Source organism: Ostrinia nubilalis, chromosome 12 (genome assembly GCF_963855985.1).
Source record: "Ostrinia nubilalis chromosome 12, ilOstNubi1.1, whole genome shotgun sequence".
NCBI classification, from domain to species: Eukaryota; Metazoa; Arthropoda; class Insecta; order Lepidoptera; family Crambidae; genus Ostrinia; species Ostrinia nubilalis.
In genome coordinates, this window is record NC_087099.1 from 5,486,154 (window position 1) to 5,511,198 (window position 25,045).

General features: G+C 35.8%; 1 protein-coding gene across 1 annotated transcript in view; it reads right to left on the reverse strand.

Moving 5' to 3' along the window:
* LOC135076666 (cadherin-99C) overlaps positions 1–25,045 on the reverse strand; it is a 170,067-nt gene that overhangs the window by 29,658 nt on the left and 115,364 nt on the right. The window contains exons 4-7 of the mRNA XM_063971086.1: positions 12,244–12,332; positions 6,744–6,809; positions 5,481–5,659; positions 295–417 (exon numbers count right to left, since the gene is read on the reverse strand). Coding sequence (XP_063827156.1) covers positions 295–417; positions 5,481–5,659; positions 6,744–6,809; positions 12,244–12,328 — 453 coding nt within the window. The 5' untranslated portion in view covers positions 12,329–12,332. The remainder of the gene's footprint in view (positions 1–294; positions 418–5,480; positions 5,660–6,743; positions 6,810–12,243; positions 12,333–25,045) is intronic.

Genomic DNA, 25,045 nt, shown 5'->3' on the forward strand with positions numbered 1-25,045 from the left:
CAACGGCCGGTCCTGCGCCGCCCGCATCCAGGCACCTCCCGCGACCTTCACCAGCTTGAAGTCTTCATCATCATCTCAGCCATAGGACGTCCACTGCTGAACATAGGCCACCCCCAATGCTTTCCATGTTACCCGGTTGGTAGCGGCCTGCGTCCAGCGCTTTCCTGCTACCTTTATGATGTCGTCGGTCCACCTCGTGGGTAGAACGGAAAACGCAGCTTTTGAAGTCTTACATTGAAGGTATTCTTAAAGACTTCTATTTATTATCATATAGAACTGTATATTTTTTCTCACCTCAGATATACTAGTTTCATACGGGAGCCCCTGGAAGACCGGCGCATTGTCGTTGATGTCTGACACCCTGACTATCACCGGTATTGTCCGCCTCTTCTTAGTAGCTTTCACTTGGCACACGAGCTGTGGAGAGATAAGACAGAATTTATATTATTTGTTTGGAAAAGCAAAGTAGAGATCTACATAGATAGAGTTTACGCTACATATTAGGGTAGTAAGTGATCCCTAGTCAATTCAATTACTTTTCGTGCAGTTAAAACACGACTCTACCATGGATTTTATAAGGCAACGAGGACTAGGCCTACGATGCGCGCCTCGATAAGCTTTTATCGCGCCATTTTATAGATTTTACGCGATAAACGTATACATTTGTCGTCTAAAATCATCGATACAATTTTATCATGGCGCGCATCCTAGCCCAGCAGGACGCGAATTCAATTGAGTGACTGTTTATTGATTTCAATGGAAAACAGAATCTATTTTCAGGGCCAGATTGAAATGTTTTGAAGATGTGTTTTGAAATTATTGGATAATGGTGTCAACTAACCAATTACACAGTTTCTCCACTTATGTAAAATCAGCAGGAAAAATAGAGCGAATAATACAGCTTTTCTATTAATCTATTAAACCCGGTGGTGCATAAGCGTGGTGAATTAAATGGCTTTTTAAAATAGGCTTGCGAGTGAGTCTAGGAGACGCCCGCGGCAAGAAAACAAGAAAACCGGAGTTACTATTAAGTTCCTGGTCTTGGTTTTCTGGAGCATATAATTACTGTAAATAATAGTTGTACTAATAGATAGATATTTATTTATTCTGAATAGCTATGGAAAATTGATAATCAAATCCAAATATAAACAACCTTCCTGCCCACTTTATAGGTACTAGCTAGTTAGACTATTAGATGAAATTTGGCATTCCATAAATTATTGAAGGTAAAAATGAAACTTATTTTTATGAAAGAGTGAACGTAAACAAAAGGCAGGAGGCGGAAGACAAACAAAGTCGTGAGTTTATTCGCACTTTACTTAATTTTGTGGTTTTATAGTTTCAACAGTCACAATTTCCTTTTCTTGCAACTTTCTCAACAATAAGTTTGATGACCTACTGGTTTGTAATCAAATTGACAAAAAGTGATGAGCTTAGCAATTCAGGATACCTGTTATGAAATTATTATTTACCAGATTAGGAGATTATTTCTTAAAATCGTCTATTACATTTAAATTCCAATTAAAGTAACACAAATTCATGATTTTAAAGAATTCTACAGTAGGCGCGCGAGTTCATGTCCATCCTGAGGAATGCGGTAGTGCTGTTACCTAACTAATTATGCTAATGTCGATATCGATAATTATTACCAATTAAGTAGGTCAACCTTATCTACTTATTCCATATTTTTTGCAACTTATAAGTAAGTATAAGTATAAGTAAATAAGTAAGTAAGTAAGGCCCCGATGGACATGAACTCGCGCGCCTACTGTAAATGTGCCCCGCCGTGTCTTCAGTTTGCTCATCATGTCTCATTTCTGATCGCAGATTCCTCCAATTCAAAATCTCGATAATTTTAATTCCGACGATTTTCTTATCGCATCCATCCTTTCCCAGCGAAAGCAAGATGGCTGACGACAGCCGCGGGCTATACTATTAATTGGCACAAGCACTTCGGGTTCAATTAACATAGTACAAAGATTCACCTCGAGGCGTGTTGGTTGAGCGCATACGAACGATTTATACTGCTCAGATGATAGGTTTGAAATCTAATCATACACATTTGAGACAATTTTTATGAATTTTAAACACTTATGAACTAACGAAATTATTTACAGACATTATAATTACTAAGTACCTACCTACGACCTACATACCTACATAATTTAACATCTATACGGCACTACTCGTAGATATAATGTCCTGAAGTGTACTGAAATAAAATAATTCTCACGAAATGCTGTGATTCCTATCACAACCTAATTTAGTCGATTACAAGCGACAAAACGGAGCAGATTTATCGCTAGGCTGTGGTGAACTAACTAATTCTCATGTAGTTTCAAGAGAGCGATATAAAGTTGTCATTATTTACATGCGCTTTTTGCTTACATGGTTCAAAAGTGCAAAAAAATTTCCTTCCGGAGCATCATTATTGTATTGTGCGTGTGCACTCATGGATAATTTAGCGTGTACCGATAACACTCAAACATTAGCGGATGAATGGTGCGGCGCGTCTTCGTGGATGAAACGGTCTATAGCTCTAGACGCCACCAGTATGTGTCGTAGCATCGCCAATGCCCGAGGCATACTTATTGAAAGAGTGCAGAAAAGTGATCTACGATTACAAGATGACAGCCCAATTTGCGTATCTAATTGCGGTTGTGATATCAGCGTGATAAGAGCTATGATGATAAAAGAAAATGGCTGTGATGCTATCTTTTTGATCACAACGCTTTGCATTTCAAGCCTTATTTGAAAGGGAAACGGTATGCTGGTTACTAGTTAATTTAAATAAGTGGCAGTTAAAAAGATCAGGAAAAGTGAATGAAGAAAATACCTACAATAAAACCACAGTAGATAGATATACACCACTAAATTTTAATCACCGAAAAAAAAAATTCTGGGTAGTGAGTTATTGATACTGATCCCATTTGTGCAAAAAAAAGAGTAAAATAAAGTGACTCAAAATATCCTCCTAAAATTGGTAATTTATTGACACACGCGTCGCTAGCACTATTTAAGTACGATAATGTAACACTTATTAGAATTAAAAATGGTCTAAGTTAGCTAAGTATGTAATAATGACACTGGAAGCGTGGTCGAGGCGTGAGCGAGACAGACAGATCGATGCAGCGTGCGAGCGTGTACGATTACTCTAGCGAGCAGCGGAGTGACCCAGCTGTGACGCGTAAAATACGGACTAACGAAAATTTAATAAAAAAATTAACTTCATGAAAACCATTTCTTTTTCTTTTGCTTTCAATATTCCACACGTTTCTACATAACCTGTTAAAAATTTTTCGGTGATAAAAATTTAGTGGTGTATACTGTGATAAAACATTCCTTTTTGAGATCACATTACATACAAGAAGTTATGTAGGCAAGTACCTACCTACGTAGCTTTCAAAACATTTGAAAAATATTTATTTAGAATTAGTTAGACAGCTATATTTAAATTCACTACCGAGTTTTACTTTTGCACTTTTTGCAATGATCTTGAGATTAGCATCGTAGTTACTTTTGTTGATCTTAAGCCCGCAAAAAAGTTCAAAAAAGCAAATGCCCAAGCAATAGTTTGACATGAAGCAATCTTGTCTGGGTCAATTTTCTAAGTTTCAATGCAAAAAATAAAACAGCAATTTATTGTAATTAACATTCCAACTTAATGTCATTGAATCAGTTCCAATCACAATTAACGTTTGACACGAACAAATTAGAGTTCACCTTGTAAGGAATATGTAATCAATACATATTTTATCATTCGTGTAACTAAACAAACTTGTTTAGTCACCTGTGCTAACGAGATCTCTCTTTATCCACAATATCTGCACAAAAACCAGCCGTGTTGGATTATGTAATGTGATCGTACATTTTCTTGAAAGCTGTTTGCGCATTACTATCGCAAATAAAATATACTTCGACTTCTGCTCTTTTAGTTACAGCAATGGAAAATCCACAAGAACTGAATTAGGATTTGTAGAAGATTTTTTTTATAAATTGATGATGCAAGTCTACGGGGATAAGTGGAATGACCCATCTTTTCTCCAGTTTCTGGAATTGACTCCTCTGGGGCTTTACAAAACCTTGTGCTTAGCGAGTTACCGCACCATAGATCTACCGCACATCTTTAGCGTAAAAATAACGATCAGAGGCCATCTGCTACAAATTAAGATAGGTAAGATTAAGATTTAATTTCGATAATATCGTTGTATAAAAAGGTAGTGCTTCTTCACCATCGATCCTCCCAACTATGTTTGTAACAACTAGGGGAAGGGGGGGCATAGTGGAGTACTTAACTTCAATCGAAAAAATAACAAGAACCAGATAAGTTACGAAGACTAGTTTTAATCGAAATGATACTACAAGTATTATATTATAGATAACTCTAAAAAAAAATTACGAATTATTAACTATTTTGGCATAAAATAAGTTTTTTTTATAGTCTATAATTTTCCGCTTTGCCCTTATCACAAGGGTAAAGTGGAATTGAACTTTGGGCAAAGTGAAAAAAGCACTTATTAAGCGTTTATCTACTGTATTTGAGCATTTTGCTAATGAGGTCAATTAAATGAAATAACATAAACAACTTATTTAGTAATTAGGAACTGTTTTAGGCCATAAAAAACCTTGTCCCTTACTACTGCAAGATCATATATTTTTTGCTCCAGTTTTTTTTTTTAAATACTGGACGAAACCTATCAATCTTCTTCGATGCATCACCAGATTTCAAATTACAATGAAGAGTTCCAATTAGGATACCATATTTTTTGATGCCGAACTAATCGTAGTAAGACTCGCTTCCTCCATCGCGTCGCTCTTCTCATTTGATCTTCTCTCCATGAGCCTTGGTTCGTTTTACTTTTGTAATAATTATGAACCATCTGAAAAAACAAATTAAATATTTATATGTATGTGGGAATCATTCCACTTTGCCCCCTTGTAATTTTTTCCACTTTGCCTTTTTGATAATAATTACAGTTTTCAATTGATAACTAAGAAAGTATTAAAATTTGTTCAATCTACAAAATGTCAAAGGAATCTATGATAAACAGATATTAGATTTAAATAATAAAAATACCATCACTACTCACTTTTCACAATAATATCCAGTCTCCAAAATCCTTGAATTTCGTAAGAAACTCACACGATCTACATCGCGCAGTCATGTAGCCAGCTCGGTGGCGCTAGCCGGACTGATTTTGGTCAATGACCTTGGTCGGCCCTGTGCTTGGCTTACGTGAAGCACGAGTGCCGTTGGGTGAAAGAGTGTGGGTAAAATCAAATTTTTCGCTTTGCCCACCCCTTCCACTATGCCCCCCTCTCCACAAATTAAGATAGGTAAGATTAAGATTTAATTTCGATAATATCGTTGTATAAAAAGTAGTGCTTCTTCACCATCGATCCTCCCAACTATGTTTGTAACAACTAAGTATACCCGTAGGCACACGTTTACTCAACATCCAAAGTTAAATCTTACTAACCTGGAAGACCATATGCGAAAGGTTATCAGCGTCTCTATCCAAGGGCTGGAGCAGCTGTAACCGCTTCCCATCCAGCTGGAACAGCGTCGGGCCTTTTGGAAAGACGGTGGACAACACCACGTCCACATCTGGCTCGCCGACGATCGGCAGCTCGGCTGGTACTGTGCTTTGGTTTACTTCTGCAAAATTGAAGATGTTAAGGATGATGTAAAAATTTACGGTGGAAGTGCCTAGGGAACGTTAAGCCATCGTGTTTACTACTGAGCCACTATACGGCCATAGCCGAATATAATATAGATTTTAAGAAGATTTGAGAATAAGATTAGAGAAGATTTCTATGGACAAAATACGGATTGGAATTAGCTGCATTTTTCAGATGTTTTTAAAAACTGAAAAAATCTTTCCTAAAGATTAGTAATACAAAAACTGAACTTTGAAATCATAATAAAACATCTCGTCAATTACGACAATCATATCGCTACATATCGACTGCAATAGAAAGTTACATAACATGTTAATTGTAGGTATCCTATCAGTTTGTACATAAAACATGAACCATTTTATACATATACATACATACATACGAGTACATAGTAGGTATTAGTATTACGATCTGCTTTACTAACTAGTGCACTTTACCAAACGTACAAACAAACTATACCATATATCTATCATCCATCTTAAAGCACACATCCAATCCAAAGGAACAATCTGCTTCGTTAGAACGCGGACCTTAGGGCAACTCCTTTAATTACGTCAACTAGTAAGACCCTTAGAGCCCGCAATAATAGTCCACCAATCAAACGGCAAGCGAGGAAGCTTAATAGCACGTCCAATAACAGTTCTATCAATGGATATAAAACGAGATAAATCTAAAGGAACAGTGACACTCCAATTACCAGAGCCCAGCAAGTGCTGGCCCCGAGCTAGCACATACTTCTAATTAATGAACCCTGGGGCAACCAATCATCTGGTTGTCAAGCTGTCTGCCAATACTAACCGTTTGTTACTACTGCACATAATAGCACTGTCACTGCGATTATTAGTAAAATTCCGCGAGACATTACGATGTTGACAAGCCCTTTTACTTCGGACTTTAGTAAGGTACCAATAACGGTAAACCGTTTGTAATAAAAACAGTTGTAACTGTCGCTATTCACCACAGTGAAATCATCATTGACATTAAATATCTAAACTCATTAAGCTCACTTTCAACTTTTCAAGTTTAAAGCTCTGTTTTATTTACAAGTAAAATGTACTTACGATTTCCTCTGCTTTCTTCTATGTCTACTATGATACTGGACTGGCCTGTTTCCACTTCACATGGACCTGGAACAAACATAAGTTACTGTCATTATCTATAATATAAACCAATAAACAACCTTATCAAACCACTCGTGTCTCATCGTCATCATCATTTCAACCATAGGACGTCAACTGCTGAACATAGGCCTCCCCCAATGATTTCCATAATGAGCGATTGGTAGTGGTAGCGTCCTGCATATATTCCAACGTCTTCCTGCTACCTTTATGTACTTCAAGTAGTAATCTTCAACGTAATGAAAACATTTAAAGTAAACAATGCAACAAACTTGTTCAAAGCTGGCGTCTTCAAACAGAAAGTTACATGTTAATTGTCCGACCATGTCCTGTCATGTAAAATGAAAAAGCCATCTCTCCGTCATAAACCACCAACTCAAATAATCGTTCAAACGTGACAGGCGCGTTAGTCGAACATAGAGATATTGACTCCGTGCAGGAAGCCATAAAAACTAACATTAAATTGTAGAAGCAAGAGTCCATTTGTAACGAATGCAACCACGGAAGCTCTAGCCGGGAACGGAATAGGATCGTGTACTAACAAATGGTCATAAATAACAGAATCGGCAGGTGTACAGCGAAATTTCGCTAGGGCTTCGTTAGGCTGTGTCCCTAATTAACACTTCAGTGGATTTCCTCATCTCGGCTCGATAATTGTTTACCTTACGAGTCCACAATGAAATCATTATGCGCAATTGGGAAAGACTAGATGAATAATCTGATCAGCAATCGTAACCAGCAGATAAAATACCAGATAAATTGATAAACGTTTACCTGTGGAAAGGTTTAGATCTTGTTTCATTGGTTACAGAGTGATTGTATCTGGCTGTACAGTTAACTGGATTTTAACTATCAATCTACTAGATGTTTCATTTTAAGGTCAAACAAAAACTTTATGATTTAACCACATAGTAATCTAAATATCCCTTTGAATTACTAACATTATCAATATGGGAAATCTTCAATTGTGAGAAACATTTGGAAAATCATCTTGATAAAAGAAACTGTCTAGTAAATATTTTTCTTTAGCATAAGGTTAACTTTTATACTGTTGCTTATGTGCAATAAAAATTGCAATAAACAAGTATGGTAGATAAGTGTGCAAACAGTCGTAAGAATATTATGAGCAGTAAGTTTAACATTGTAACGAAGGCTTGAATCCACAAGTCCGCCATTTTGGTAAGACAGCAAACTGAGCTGAAAATGAGGCGCAAGCAATTTAACTCGAGGAAGTTTCTGCGTTTACGCAAATTGGCATATGCAACCAGAATCGCCGATTTGGTCAGACTACCCTCAATACAAGCATTACATGGAGACGTATGAATAGAATCGTTTCCCTGATAAATGAATTCGTGAGTCGCGGATGTAGAGCAAATTCTAACGCTTATTTATGAGATAATAAAATGTGCTAATGACTAACCAAATAGCAGGTAGATAGACTAACCAAATAAGGTAACAAGGGTGATTTCGTATGGTATAACGTTATCGGCTGTAATAGTCAACGAAGCACCTATTCATCATCATCATCATAATTTCAGCCACAGGACGTCCACTGCTGAACATAGGCCTCCCCCAATGACTTCCACATCGCACGGTTGGTAGCGGCCTGCATTCAGCGCCTTCCTGCTACCTTTATCAGGTCGTCGGCCCACCTTGGTGGTGAAACACCTATTGGTGATGCAAAATTATGTTGTGGAGTTAGTTTGATGATATTATTATTATTATGTTACGTTTTGAAAACAGAAATAATTTCAAAATCTTCATAATTCTAAAAGAAGAAGACACAAAATTTAACTAAAAATGAAAACGACAGCTTTATTTCTGTCCCTTTTAAGGGCGTTAGAATGGAAAGAGACATACATAAACCGTTCGTTCATCTCGGAATAGATAGAGTCTCTATCTATGATTATCATCTAGTGCCTTTCTACGCTATCGTAATATTAGCAATAGTAAATATTCTCAATATAGTCATTAACTTAATGGGTGCATTAACTCATAGATCTCGTGGTTTATCTGTAATCAATATTATTTAACAGTAAGTGAACACGCAAGTTAGCATTTTCCTGCAACAACCTGCTAAATCTAAGTAGATTCGATTTACTAGATTTATATTATTATAACCAATAACCGGTTTCATAGTTGATGTTTGTGGTTTCTGTGTTACAGATAGGATATAAATTATTTTAAGAAAGTGAAGAGAATGTATTAAAATGTACTTGATCCTACATAGATTTCAAGGAGCAATATTCTTCTTCCATTATTATGTGCCACTGTCATGTGGCATGTGGCCTGTTATATTTGTGTGATGTCCATTGTAATAAATTAATGTTTCTTTCTTTCAATATTAGCCGTTCTTGTTAAAAGATCAAAATTATGCACACAACCTTAGTGTCTGTAGTGAGAGTTAGGTAGGTACTCGTACATACTGAAATCACCACTATAATCCACTAAATAAGGCTACTTTTGCAGTGCAATTGTAACGCTTGATATGCTGTCGAATGTCCTTTCGGAAGACTAAATCTAAACAGTTGATATTTTTTTCCACAACGAGGAAGCTCTTGGCCTGTATCTCACCTGATGACTTACGTTTTACTTGCGGAAGAAGAAATATGGATATCATATAATTTAGAATGAAATGCAATAAACTTTTAATGTCCATCAACATGATTCGTTTTTAGTTCATTAGTTACTACGAGTACCTATTGGTATTAAAGCAATCACTAGACAAGATATTACCCGACCCTACATAAAAGTTATAATCTGAAATCTATGTGGAGTCCAATGCAAGTAATAAAATTACAAATGGTTATCTAAAGCAATAATCTAGCCGGTTTTTATGTCTAATACCTGTAATAAATATCAAATTGTAAATAAAGACACTATTCCCAGTGTAGTGTGTGAAATGAGATTTACCGTGTGACAGTTTTCTAATAATATTATTCAGTTAAAATCGCAAAGAAACTAAAAGATAAAAAAAACTTATTTTCAAAACATTTAGGTTCTTTTCTATAAAATTATCTTGCACATTTAAAGATAACAGAATACATAGATAGACAATCTTATTTAAATAAAATCTAACTGTCACAGGATTTTATGAGGAAGCATCACTTGAGAATAGTTTGACGACTTTTTTACTTAGATGTTCTGTTCACTATGATAATAATATGAGCACTCACATACGTTGAGATAGTAAAACACCCCGTAGACTCAAGATCAATGTTTGTTCATTAGGTAGTTTATACGGTATAGGTTTTAGATAGTAAGCCGAAGCCGTAAAAGTCTTAAATTCCAATCTAGGGAGTGCCTGAGAATCATTCAATTAAGAACTCATTTGTCTCCATAGCGGTCATAAAGTATAAGGCAGGACCTTATAGAACTGTTAATTAGTACACTTGTACTCAATAATAGCATCATATTTTAGTTCTATCCAAAAAGGTAGAGCAGGTTACTGCATGGAACCATATACGAACTGTTTCAATTGGAAAGTAAGTTCTTGGTTGTTTTGACAGATATATTGAATACTTTGTGCACATTTTAACATTAGTGGAGTTCCGTAATTAGTGTAAATTAGCTGCGTAAGTTACTGCCTTTAAATGTCTGCTTACATGTTAGATAGAGTGGATACATAACTTTACGTTTCATTGCTATATTTATCACTTCGATATTTTCTGTTAACATTAAAATGTAGCCCGGCATACTAGGTTCAGTATAAGTGGCTGAACACACGAGATTGACAGTGGCATTTCTGTTGGATTACTACCTTAAAAGTGACCGAAGAGTTTATGGCTATCCATTCCATACTAATATTTACAAACACGACCAACACTTTGTTGTATTCAGGTTGGGGGATGCCTTTATCCAGCAATGGACATGGCGTAGCATAGAGATGGCATGATATAGCATAGAGATGAGTTTAAGGAGAACGCAATAGTATTAAGAGAGTGAAAATTACGGATATGGAAACTCAATTTTGGTCAGAAATTCGTCCACAAAGTAATATTGCCAAATAAAATAATCATTGAAAAAATGCACTCACTACGAGAAGACAAACATTATAAAAACATAACATCCGATTGTAATCAAAGTTACAATTCATCTTATTAAACGATCAATCCGAAGATCACAATCGAAACTTTCACTGACATCATCATAATTTAGTCAAACGGAACCGTGCGTTGTTATGTTTGTTCATAACAAACAAACTATTATGCACCGAGCAATTCTCAAACATTACCATTGAATGGAAATGAATGAGACACGTCATTATTGTCCGCAATCCAATGGTCCCATTTCTATTAGAAAATAACTCGTGCCCACAGGATTTAGCGTAAGGTGTTTGAGTCTTCCAGTGACTTGGCCCACTTTTAGTTTGGTCCATGGGCCAAGTCGCTGGATTTAATTTTTAAATACTTTTTCTTCCAGCAACTGGGTCCACTCTAACATTCTAGAGTAGATTTTAGTTAATTTAGTGTTGTTTGGTGTGTTTTTGTTAACATTGAAGGGGTGGCCCAGTTGCTGGAAGAAAAAATATATAAAAATTCAATCCAGCGACTTGGCTGGTAGACCAAGATAAAAATGGGACAAGTCACTGGAAGACTCAGGTGTTTTGGCGCAAGTACACTATGCGGGACGACATCATAAAGGTAGCAGGAAGGCGCTGGACGCCGGCCGCTACCAACCGAACAGCATGGAAAGCATTGGGGGAGGCCTATGTTCAGCAGTGGACGTCCTATGGCTGAGATGATGATGATGATGACACTATGCGGCAAATTGACCGATACGAAGCGCAAAGCACACCGAAGTATGGGCGACACACGGCTAAACTAACCGAAATGCGTGTTTCCACTATACGTCTCGATCTCACAATTTCCCGCATAGTGTACTTGCGCCATTTAATCTACATTTTGTCAGTGTAAAGTAACTGAATATGGAAAAGCAAGAGTAGCGCATACTAAATTTTAACGAGTCCATTGAAACTGGAATAGCAACTATTTATTTAAGTATTATAGTAAGAGATCAATACTGGTGTCGTGGGTGGGCAAGTCATTGGGTAATTCCTGTTTTAATAGAAAACACATTAATTTATGGTTATGATTTTTATGATGCTAAATTATCACCTAATTGACTGTCTTAGGTCAGCTACGATTAACCAGCACAATGTATACTTTTCTGGGCGTTCACTCAAATAACAAGACGTTGCTTATTGAGCATTTTAGTGATTTTTACTCTGTAAGGCCCGGTTTCCACTAAAGGGAAGGGAGAGATGGTTATTCATCAAACACATCACTCTTCTCCGCTTTGGTGAGAACCGGGTCTTAGCCAGCTTTGATACATCAGCGTAAAGCAGTGACGTGTAGTCAAGGGTTCATATCTCATCAAATGTAGTCGAATCCAACAAGTGATTGCAGTACCTAGACAGTATAAAAATGCTGTATTTACTCACCAGGTGTCGCCCATACTGTGTGTAGGATGCAGAACAGAAACCAGATTGTTTGCCCATGCTGCACCAGCGCGCTCCACCGCGCCATCTCACTGTAACAATACAAATATTTACATAAATAAATATATCGACAAAATCACCCACGTATATCGGATATATCTCCCACGACTCGAGAGTTGAACTCCCTAGAATCGATTTAGAACCCAGAATCGAGTTAGCGTTTAGAACACGATGTTCACACATCGCGTGAGATTAAAAAACTGCTGATAACAAATTAATAGGAAGAGGAAGTACTGCAGGATAAGAGACAGGTTAGTTAGTATCTGCGAACTGAGATGTGTATCCTGAACGCGCCTTCGTTAGCGTGAAAATTAAATGAAAACGTTGAATTAATTCATTTCTCATCCTTATGGTCCAATATACGGTCCTAAATCCAAATTGGCATAAAAAATAGCGTGAATTTTCCGGCTGAAATTGCCATTTACTTTTTCATAAAGCCTCACTCACCATTGAAAAAATTGCCAACAGTTCCCTGTATATTATTCACTAAATTTTTAAGATTTCACCTCCCTTTGTACCATTCATTAGTAACACTATTTTACACTAGAACAAGCAGGTTATAGTAGAAAATCTATACCTGAATGCTAACGGCAGGAAATCGCTGACAAATACGAATGTGATGGCGGAATTATACACTACGAATAAAAGTGCAGATAATACGATTCGCACAAAAACATTCTAATGACATTGAATTGGACATTGACGATTCTATTCTTGCAAACCTAATCGAATTAGAATTAAAATAAATCCCATTAAGAGACAAATGTTGAACAAAACTAGAAACTAATGACCACAAGCTAATTAGGAAAGACATTTAAGTAGCTGAGTGCTAAATATAGAAGTTTATTGAGTGATTTTGCTATTACAAGAAGGGCTAATGCAATGCAGGCATGTTGGTGGGACTATTTTATGTTCGTAGGTGGTACATCGGTTTATTTTTTCTCAGACACACTTGTATGATTTTGTCATTAAAATTTAATGATGCGAACGAACTGTCATCAAGGACAATTATTAAAATGGATGGCACTGATAGTCATCAATATTACATCAATGGGTTTATTATCATGTTAATAGACTGGTATTTAATAGCTTTACGGCAATTTAACTGATCGTGCGCTTCATTAACCACATAGACCACCTAGGTCTTTAAAAACTTAAAGATATATTACCTAAATGGCCTCACTGCGAAAGGACATTACGGCTGCTTTAAATTGAAATTTTCTCCACACGGAAGATTAAATTAAATCCCGTTTACGTTCGTCTCTTATCTAGTTTATTTTCTTATAGACCGTGTACACGCCTCAGACCGGTTGAGAGTTGTCCGCGTAACTCATGGCAAAAACTAGTCCGAGTGAATTAACCATCGACATTATCTGGAATAATTCCAGTAAATCATAGGAAAACGTTAGTTAAAAGAAACCACCTCCTCGGGATGGAACATCTAACACTGAGTGGGAGGGGTCGCCAATAAATAAGATAAGTGACGATGCTGTAAACGCCTAACGAGTTGGAGTTAGGGGATCATCAGATTACATCTACTCGATTAGCTTAGAACATATTGAATAATGGGTTTGGAACACTGAATTAATATGTCACGCCGGGGATAAGCACACCAAAGGGTCTAGCTGTGAGCCTAGCTGCATACCCCGTAGCGTCGGTAAGATTAGAAAGACATATTTTACCATGTACGCAAAAAGGAAACAGAAAAAACACACCTTTGGCAAAAACAAAAATGAATAAGTCATCTATTATGTATAAAAAATTATGCCACTTATTAAGAAGATAATTTATTTAAAAAGTCGCTGAGTGATATCTTATGAAATAGGTAAAATTTAAGAACATAAAAACTCAAATGAGATAATTTATTGATATCATAAGTCAAAACAGAATATAATTTTAATAATCATTATAGTACTTCCATGTGGTGAAAGCCATTTACGAAGTCTAAAGAAAAGCAAAAAATTATGATTATATTTTTTCTTGATCACAGTCCAACTAAGCCGTTAACAGCATTACGATCACTAGGGCACCATACACACAGGTGGATGGAAGCCTTAATCCTATTAGAATGGTTTCTCATAATGTAGAAAGTAGGGTATTACAGCAGATTTGTAATTATAATACGGTTTTCTAATATTCATATTATTTCATATCGAATTTATGGGCGGTATAAAACAGGCCAGAATCCATTAATTAGATACAATGTAACGATGAAATGAAGCCTGAGTCATAAGACTTTATGAATGTCCCGACTAAAAACTAACAAGAAACATTTCTGTAAGATCGAACATTAATGTTTCATGTCGCAGCTGTGAAAGAATCCAGGCGGACTAAGCGCAACTATAAATTAAGCATTGAAGCAGCTATTAAGTTATTGTGCGAGTGTCAAGCAGTAAAAGTTCTTTACTATGTACGTACAGGACTAGCAAGCGATTGCGTACGTCATTTTTATGGTTTATTACAGCTTCGTACCATGTTTTTACATATTTAACGAGCAATGCAATACAAATCTAGTACCACTGGAGCGCCAGTTATATCTTTATGGAGCCTGGAGGCGACTTAAAGAAGTAATCTGCATAAATGAGCACATTTTGTTTGAGCCGCGGTCTTAGTTTGTAATTGTGGCAGGACAATCTAAAATGATGTGTTTGTTACCAGTAATTATTTAGATGATTAATATTTGAGAAATGATTTCAGATGTTTTGTTTATGTACGTAATTTTCCCTTTATTAGCGCCCGTATTTACAGAACAGGAACTCATAAAGTCATTGGCACCGCGAGAAATGGCTAACGACTTCTCCGAACGCGAAAGACGTAAGATAAAATAGCAAGTTTGTAGACACTGCATTGTATTAATACCGCAAGCTTACCATTTAACGTGTGCCCATCAGCAATTTGCACACGGCATTATAATGAAAAGGGACCAGACAGGCGTGGAAAACTATAATTTTCGTTAGGAATTCGTATTGTAATACCGCTGCAGTTACCCATCGCCATTGTTTAACGGACTGAGCACTCCTGCGCACGTTCGCTGAACACAATACTGTGGAACACCCAACGAATGTAAGCATGCTCTTCCTGTGAAACGTAAGATTAGATAAGGAATTTAGAATCCCTAAACTGGACGTTAAAACCTTTGTAGAATATCGCTTACATAATGTTATTCAATCAAACACACGATAGTACAAATCAAATAAACGGCATTGTTAATTCAAATATAATCACTTGTTGCATAAAACTGAATGTTACTTAGAAGATAAAATCATGATTCAACAATAAAATTGGTTCAGTTAGTAATTTCATTTAAATGACTTGCTTAATATTCATATAATTGATTTGAAGTGCTAATAGTATTTAAAGTAGACTTAGATGTTTGTAATGATAAACGTAAAGATATAGATCAAATAGGCTAGTTTCTTAAAAAAAAATACTATTAGTCCGTCAGTTATACTTATTTAAAAAATATTGGACACACTTTTTTATTGGTCAATCAAACAAGTTATGATGTGTTGAAATTTCGCGTGACGTCACACAGTACTACACTTTTAGCACTCCTTGACGTCACAGGCCTCTTCTTTTGAAATTTGGCGCCCTTTATCTCTTTCAATTTTCATTAGTTTGAAAAAGTGAAAAATACGTGTCGAGTATTTTTTCATGAATTAATTGACGAACTTTTTTACCCAGGAATTATCCTTATTACACTTACTACTACACAAAATTGAAGCGTTTCAAGCAGGTGTCAGGTATGTTTATTTTGGAGTGGATCGAAATCAATTCGTTAGAATTCCACAGCTATTTGTAAGGAATCACGGCCCGATAAGCTGAAGCTATCTCACAGATCATTCCCATCTGTTTCCGCATCCTCCTCTCGATTTGCTTTGCTAACGGCGATGAGCGGCGCAAGCGCAGCCATGATCGATGGTTTATTGTAATGGCCACACGCGCGTGAATCTATTTCGTTCTACAATAACATGCGTGAGACGGAATTAATTTCAAAGCCGAGCGCTTGTGTTTATTGACAAAAAGGAATCTTAGTTTTGTCACGTATTAGGACTTGTTCCCATGCAGACATCCCGTATTTTGCAGGATCCCGTCTAATAGTATACGTGTTTTAATGTTAACTTTCACATGAACATCCCGTTTGTGTCCCGCAAAAAATCGATCCGTTCGAGTTTGGAATTCGAATTTCAAACTCACGTGTGAATTGGCATTGAAGTATAAATAAATAAATAAATAAAATTGGTGTGATCATACCACAGTAGAGTTTCGCGCGATTCTGAGTTACTGAATCCCGCAAAAATGGTTTGCCATGGGAACGAGCCCTTATACACCGACAATAAACGTTTTGACATTGAGTTACAACAGGTTGTTACATTAAACAATAGTCCATAAAGCAACCAAAGCTTTTTCACAATTCTAATAAAAGTTTACTGTCAAACTAAAACGGGTCTCATACAACCTGGCATTTCAGCTTTATCGTAAGATCTAATTAAATTACTCGAACAACGCCCTACGTACAAGAGACGGTGGGAACAACATGGAACCTTTTCAAATTAACCGCAGTCATGAGCCAGATTAATGTTTCTTGATCCTTTACTAGAGACAGGTGTAAGAAACTTGAACGTTTCACTGTTGGAATTCCAATCGTAAAACAACAAGCATAAAGTTGAAATTCCTTTGAATTCTGCCGACATGATTTAAGTTCCCTTTTATTAGCAAACTCCCGTGCAATTTCGTCACATTCAACGTTCAAGACACGAGTGTGTATTTCTCAACAAAAAGTGGCAACAATTTCGTTCGTAAAAGGGTTATAAATATTTGCTTTTTAATAAAGTTGACTGAGTTTCTTCTGCTACTTTTTCTCAGCCAGTCCACAAGTTGTCCCGAAGTGGTAGTAGGGCAAGCTATACTTAGGACGCGTATAAGCGACCTGGAAAGGGCCTTAGTCCTGAATAAAATCTTCAACTTTGCTTCAGTGCTAATGTTGGAAGAGAGAAAAAGCCACCCAGTAGAAGGGGGACTAATAAATATACGGCTAGACATGAGGTTAGGTTATCTCTTGTAAGTGGGTATCTATCAGGTGATCAGGCGGGTGACTTGAATTTTCTGATGCTATCGTCAATGCAACATGCTGCATAGTTTGACGGGTACACCCCATAAACCACCATTTAAGGACAGCCGTTGTGTAATGTCTTCCGCTGTGTCTTCATTGATTTTAAATTTACGTTATTAAGGCGCATTATCTTCATGGGAAGTCAAATGAATACGCCACAGTGATTTATTGCTTCGGGATGTATTAAAGATTTAAGATATAATACAAGTTAAGGCAACTTCTTTCCATAGAATTCAAAAACGGTGTCTTACTCATATCAACAACGGATTTTCACATGAAGTATATTTTAGTACTATTTCAGCTGCAAGTAGCTTTCGAGATTTTATGTTAAATCTTTTGATGTGAACAAAACAAAGAAAATCTGAGCCTTAGTTAAAATAGTTACAAAAAGCATCTGACGAAACGCCTTCACTGCGCATCTAGCTTAAAAAATCCAAATTCATTAGAATTCTCACGATTGTTAGTCGCTAATCACGATGGACTACATAACGACAGGTGATGATTCAATAGCTTCACAAAAAGATCATCATCAATCTCGTGAAATCCAAACCACAAACAATTGACGACTCATATTCACACCTAAAGCTACGCCATTACGTATTAGAAATAATGAATTTATCTCCCCATCAGTTTATGGTCGTGAAAGTGTTTACATAAAGAGGTTCTCGGCGCATCTTCGAACGATTTGCATGTTTACGCAATACCCTCATCTGAGAGCAAAAGGTCAGTGCATTAGTCGTGAGCTATCATAGTATACAAGACTTCATAATTGCGAACATCTAAACCCTAATTTGGTAGTGCGAGGATTGCACTTCTGGTACATGGGTCGAATTGGAATCTTGTGTTCGGTTGGGAGATGACAATGTACAGGAACACACTTATCAATTAAGCTTTAGAATAGAGAACTTACTACATACATGGACGATACATTTAAGAATCATAATGTGAACAGCTAGAGACTTTATGTACCATCCTAGACTGCATCTCACTTACTATCAGATGCGATTGCGGTCAAATACTTGCCTTGTTCTGCGTTTAAAAAAGTCAATAAGACAATACTGGTTGTGAAAATCTTTGGTTAGAAACTTAGAAGTTAGAGTAATGACCTTCGACAAAAATGAAAAGAGGCGGCGAAATATTTATTCGTTTATCCTTAATCAGTCAATTAATACTTCCTACCAGACATTTTTGTCGTAATTTAAAGCCTCAAAGGTGAGAATGGGATGACCATTATTAAAAACGTTAATCGCCGCAGTTTGCATACAAATTGCTTTGCTGTGCTCGAAATGGTTTATGACTGCGATAATTTTTGTTCATAAATACGCTAATATTTACATAATAATGATGTATATGGGTATCACTCAAGCACGCTACGTCATTTTAAGGTGTTGAAACATATTACTGGGCCGTGGAATCAGTGACTGTGTATTTCATTAGATAAATAATTATGTAACTTTAAAATTAATGTATCTTAGTTCAATCTATTAAATATTTCCCACCGGATATATCAAAGGATCTCATAATTACCATATTTATAGCAGGGTCAATGTACCTATATACAAAACTTTCACTATTAGTCACATTGATGATGATGCTATTTTTGCATACATTTATTCCATTTACGTTGTAGTCAGAGATATTAATTTCACTAACCATAATATATTATATTAAAATTCACCAGCTTTATTTCCTAATAAAAACGCCAATAATTTTACATGAATTCTATTATTGACTGGACAAGATTCAATGATTCCAATAACATCATTATTGAATTAATAAACAGTTAACATTAAACGCAACGGTCATGTTCGTGGTCATTCTAGTGATGTTTCTTGATTTTCGATATCTGAATTAAACATCAATTTTCATCATCAAAAATGAATTAACGTTATCTTGGGTATTTATACATTTTTATTGTTCACAGAGCTAATGGTATCTGATCTTAGTAAAATAATGAATAAAAAATTGTTTATTGATAGCCCAAGAAGTACAAGCATCTTCTCTAGCGGTACAACGGCACAGAATCAAGTTGAAAATACCAAATTAATGTATCAACGATACATATTCATAAGTATTTCGATATTCTATCATCACAAGACCAATTGACTCGATAGTTTCATTATCGCTGCACTACTTGTCACCAACTATAGCCAAAGAGGAACGCGCTGATGCGATCGGCACGCGAACCGATGCTATCTAGATGCTATCGACGTGACACCGCCACTGGAACTCTTAAATTGAATCAGCTCCTAGTCTTGATTCAGTATCATTTCTATTTGCACATGCACTTGCATTCTTAGACAGCATAATGATACAAAGAAAGAAGTTCAACGGTGACCAGTCGGATGAACTAAATTTATTGGAAGTGAAATAAATAGAGCTGCGAATAGTCTTATTTTGCAAGCAAATGGTTCAATACTACAATCTTGAAAGCGTGAGAGATTATCGCTTATAGAGCAAGAAATAGCTCAGATTGAAGATGGCCGCAGCTTAACCCTATAGGGCAGAAATTAAGACCATAATCAGCCTGCTAATGTGACAGCAATGCCATAACTAATTCTATTAAATTAAACAAATCTTGTTCGCAGCTTGAGGATTTACATGCCTACTTTATGGGTATCGGATAAACATCTGTCATCGGATAACTCGACGAATGCATTCAAATCATGTGACTTCACACGTTAAAATAGAAGCTGTTTTTCTGTGAAATTATTTGAGTAATGGTTGAATATCATTTACGAGTTGTACCGATGCAAATGTCGATGAAACGTTAAAAGTAATGGTCAAGCTTAAATAGGTAATAAGTTCCCTAGGCGTGCAGCATAATCGCAGATTTATGAAACAGGAAGCGAAGGACATGATATAAAATCTAGAGAATATATGGACTTGTCGCTTATCGTCGGAATGATGAGTTATTAGATCCGACTAAATAGTCAATTTACAAGTAATAATTTATTACTAGAAAAGCATAACTTTAGAGTGAACTTGATCACCCACAGGTGGATCGACGACCTCATAAAGGTGCTGGATGCAGGTCGCTACCAACCGGGCGATTTGGAAATATTTGGAGAGGTCTATGTTATGCAGTGGACGTCCTGTGACTGATATGATGATCAACATTCTGACGTTTTCTTTTACTATATTGATAGTAGGTAACAAGCGTATGTGCGTTTTGTAAAATTATGATGAAACCTTTGACAGAAATCGAACCTCAATAATATTATTGAGGTTCGATTTCTGTCAAAGGTCGAGGTTTTGGTTTTGGTAAGGTATCTATCGATATCGATAGATACCTTACCAAAACCAAATAATTGTCAGTGCTCTAAAGAATATTAGCAATTCACAATAGTGCCCTTCTATACAAACACGGACATTTCCCAGGCTCCTGCTCGAGTTCTCGCCTCATAAGGAAGCGATCCATTAACATTTTACCAGCAACTACATATTCAACGTACAATCTGACCAAATGTAAAACGGCAATCCAGACGCGATTAAACAACTTGAATTTAGGGATGCGACTGGTGATACCGATACCGACACTCAGTTCTATAAAATTCCATGTAATTTAGAACAAATTATCTTTGCTTTTTCGCAGGGTAATAAATCAGGGTTTGTTTAGGTTACTTTATCACCATTTCGTCTGATCTACAATGGAAAAAAAAGAAACATAACTTATTATCACAAAAAAGCAGATGCATTTCACAAAGGTGGCGGCACTAGTTACATAGAGATGTAATTACATATATAATTTTCAAAAAAAAACATTATGGGTCATAAACATTGTCTGTAATCCTCGTTAATCGGTAGAAGTAAAGAAGTTTTAACTATATTTTTAAAATTACTTTTATAAAAGGATGTGGCAATTAAAAATATCAACCGGTGATACCGGTATTAATAAAGGAGCAACCGATGCATCCCTAGTCCCTACTCTAATTCCACAGGATAGGCACATTTACATGGACGACGTGGTAGCATTCGCGGCATGTCTGGAAGAACGCAGATAAGTAAGGATGAATCGGACGGTGATGGTTAACAATTTAGTTAAGCACTATGGTTGCAAAAAGTTTGCTTTACTAGTTTTCTATGTAGTTGTAGAGAGATGATAACCTGTATCACTGATTGGAAACTAAACTCTTGCATTATTTTTGTGGACAAAATGAACTAGAAGATTGCCATTCACCTTATTCTAAGTTCGCACTCAATTCTTCAGCATTATGAGTTATGGAATAAACCAATTAAGCAATACTTAATTGAAGCTTTTAAGTTTCACGCATCGGTTACGATGTAACACTATAAATATTCAATTTGAATCAATCACTTCCGCGAAATTAATTAATCAAAATCTTAATTAATCAATCAATGTTTATTTGGAAACTTTGCAGATTTTATGTTTATGCGTAATCATTTATTGGCATTTAATGAAATACATAATAATATTATAGACAAGGCTTTAAATGAATTAATCATAAATTTTCGGGCCATGAAATTCAAATTTAGTGAATGTTATAATGAATAATGACCATATTTCTTAGAAACTTCTTTAAGTAGTATCTTTCTGCACATGTATGTACAGTTCAATGCTGTTATTTAGTTTAATAAATAAAAGAAAACAAAAATCACCATTTTTAATTCAATTCCGATTTCTTCGAGTTATTTCAAATTTAGTTTGAGATGCAACTCTTTGTAACTATCTAAATAACATAATGTTAATACTCGCTTCATTGCATTGTTGCAAACTAAGCTAAACTTTCACATCAATGTGTTTCACCCGCTAGAGGCGTGCACGTTATCGCTTCGGCAATAGCAAATAGAACAGTTATCTTCTTGCATGTTCAGTTTCGTTTCAGCTCATTTCGTATCCAGAAGCAGTCCAGTTACAGTCATTACGCTAGGAACAGGTAGCGTGGCGTTTTAGACAGACCATTATTGCCCGACGGTTGGGGCTATCGTAATTATGCTCTACTTAGAAGAATGCAGTCCGGTTAACTTTGGATAAGCACGTAATGTTGGAACCAAGTCCTATAGATATCTGGGCGAATGGCACAGCTCAAAATGAGCAAGCACAATGTTTGGCAAGTTATTTAGTCCATTGATAAAGTCGAAAATTATCTGAACTGAACCACCACAAGGCATATAAGAAGCTCTGTAAGTGAATCTGTTTAATTTTAAAATTACTGTGACTACATTATAATAAATTCTAATAGGCTCGTTCGTTACCTAAGTTTCTTGATGTTTAACTACATTATATTCATAAAGTATTTATTATTCTGGATAGAATTTAACTCAAACTTAATTATTAACGATTTCTTGATTTGATGTTTCTAATTGGGCAGTTGTTCTACTTTAGGCGTGTTTAACACGTGTCATTATACTAATCCACATTCAGGTTTAGGCGAGCCCAAAAAGACATAAAATCAGATTCCTCCAATAAAACGTAAGTTACGTAAAACACAAGTTAATGATCACTAAATGCATAGTGTTAATTAGTTTTAGGGTACCACTTAAAATGCGCATGAGATTAACATATTAATTATGCAATTTTTATCATTAAGATCAAGTACTACTTACTTTATTTTAAAGTTATTACGTAGTCGGATTCGGTTAACTTTGAATACAATACGAATAAAATACTCTTCAAAATATCCGAAGGAGGAACGGTCCTTTCCCTATTCTTTCTCACAAAACCAATTGGAGTGAAGTATGCGTTTGTAAGCTATGAATAGTGAAGACAAAACAAAACGTACTAAGAATGAAGATTATTAACACAAATATCTCTTCGAAACAATCCCAGATATACCGCTAAAGAGAAAAGATTCAGTTGATAGAATAGAAGACATACAATCAAATACACATATCTACGGAATTATTGACCTCACGATATAAACTCCGATGAGAGAATACGGCACGACAAAAAGAAAGCATTTGCAAATCCAAGTAAGTAATATTCAGATTTGCATCTTTCAGATAAAGCCGCCATATTGCTTTTAGCTACGATTCCGTGTGAAAATATTATGTGATATGTAAATTAAATTGGGAATGAATTCCCGTGTTTCTTTTCCTCGTTAACATATTTAAATGGACGTATTTACAAGATTTTGAATCTTAAACTTTAACGTTGTGAAGTAAGCGTACACTATTATGGAAAAGATAATATTCTAAACATTATAATTATAATCAAATCAAAAGAAAGATAATCGATAAACAAACGAACAGCTTTTACAAAGTACGCTAAACGTTAACATCCGATTTTGCAGTATCGAAATAGGCCAACGTGTGTTAGCTAGTGGAACACCGTTACACACATATTGAATGACTGTGATTACGTATCGAGATACATAAATTTGAATGATGTAGCCACGCGGTAAATACGAGAAGTGATTGTCGTTTTCTGGATTTAGATTGTACTTGTCCCTGCTTTATAACTTCTCTTCTCATTTGAGACTAGTGCCAATATTATCTCATAAAAAAATTCCAATGTTACTTTTGGCCTAATAGAATTTAACTTATTCAAAACATCAGTTTTAAATGAGCGTCACATAATCAAAACATCAATTCTGAATGAGTGAACTGGAATAAAATCAATGTGAAACTGAAATAATTCTGTTAAGGAAGAGTTCAGAGCCAGAATAAGCTGAGCTCACAAGAAAATGAGGAGATAAATCTATTCTAAACGTTAATTCTGCAGTTTAAACAAAAGCTCTGAGTTTTCTCGAATGAGTTCTCTTGGGCTATAAATTACCCAAAATGGCTACGCTGTAGATTTAGAATTTTCACACCATCAGAAAACGATTCACTAGACTCAAAAAAATTACATATTTGACAAACTTTCATCCTGCACAAATAGTAGTATCACATCTAAAGGTCAAAACCACTGTTTAGGGACAAATTATTTGCAGGCACCTAACACAAGCTGGTGTTAGGTTTAGAAAGCTTGGTTTAGTGGCAGAAGACATGGGTAGGTACTGAAAGCAAAACGGAACCAGTTTCGATTTCAAAACGATACGAACATGTTTGAGGACATAAGTTCTGGTTAGGATATTCATGGAATAGAAATGCACATTACCTTAAAATTTTACTGTCCGTTTTACTTTACAACTAGAAAACCTCCTTGCTGTAACGAGGACGCGGAACCTTCCTCGTGACCTTTTTTGGTTGAGATGGATGGAATTTTACAGTATCGCACAATAAAACATGCAATTTACGTTATAGGTACTTAGGAATCTGATTCAAGACATTATACATGTTAGTAAAATCTTGTTCCATATTTTTTCATTTCAGCGTTTTTTCACTTCTGCGTTCAGAATTTAGATTATTCCGTTATTACATTATGGTTCAGCAAATATTTCCCAAAACAGTTAGCTATTCGCAAATGTATCAACAACCTTATATGTAAAGTCAATAACAATCGGGTCAACCTGCATCCATTAACATAAATTCCATATTCTGATCCGCTAAGTCACTTCTAACTTAATTTATCTTTATTATGATCATTTATGAATGACATCGACCAGATGTTTTGTGAGAGCTCACATAAATATTTATAAGCGATCATAATTTTGTTTGAATGTGCGCGCAGAATATTTAAATATGATAAAACACTAGCTTATAACTTATGAAACAGCGGGAATAATT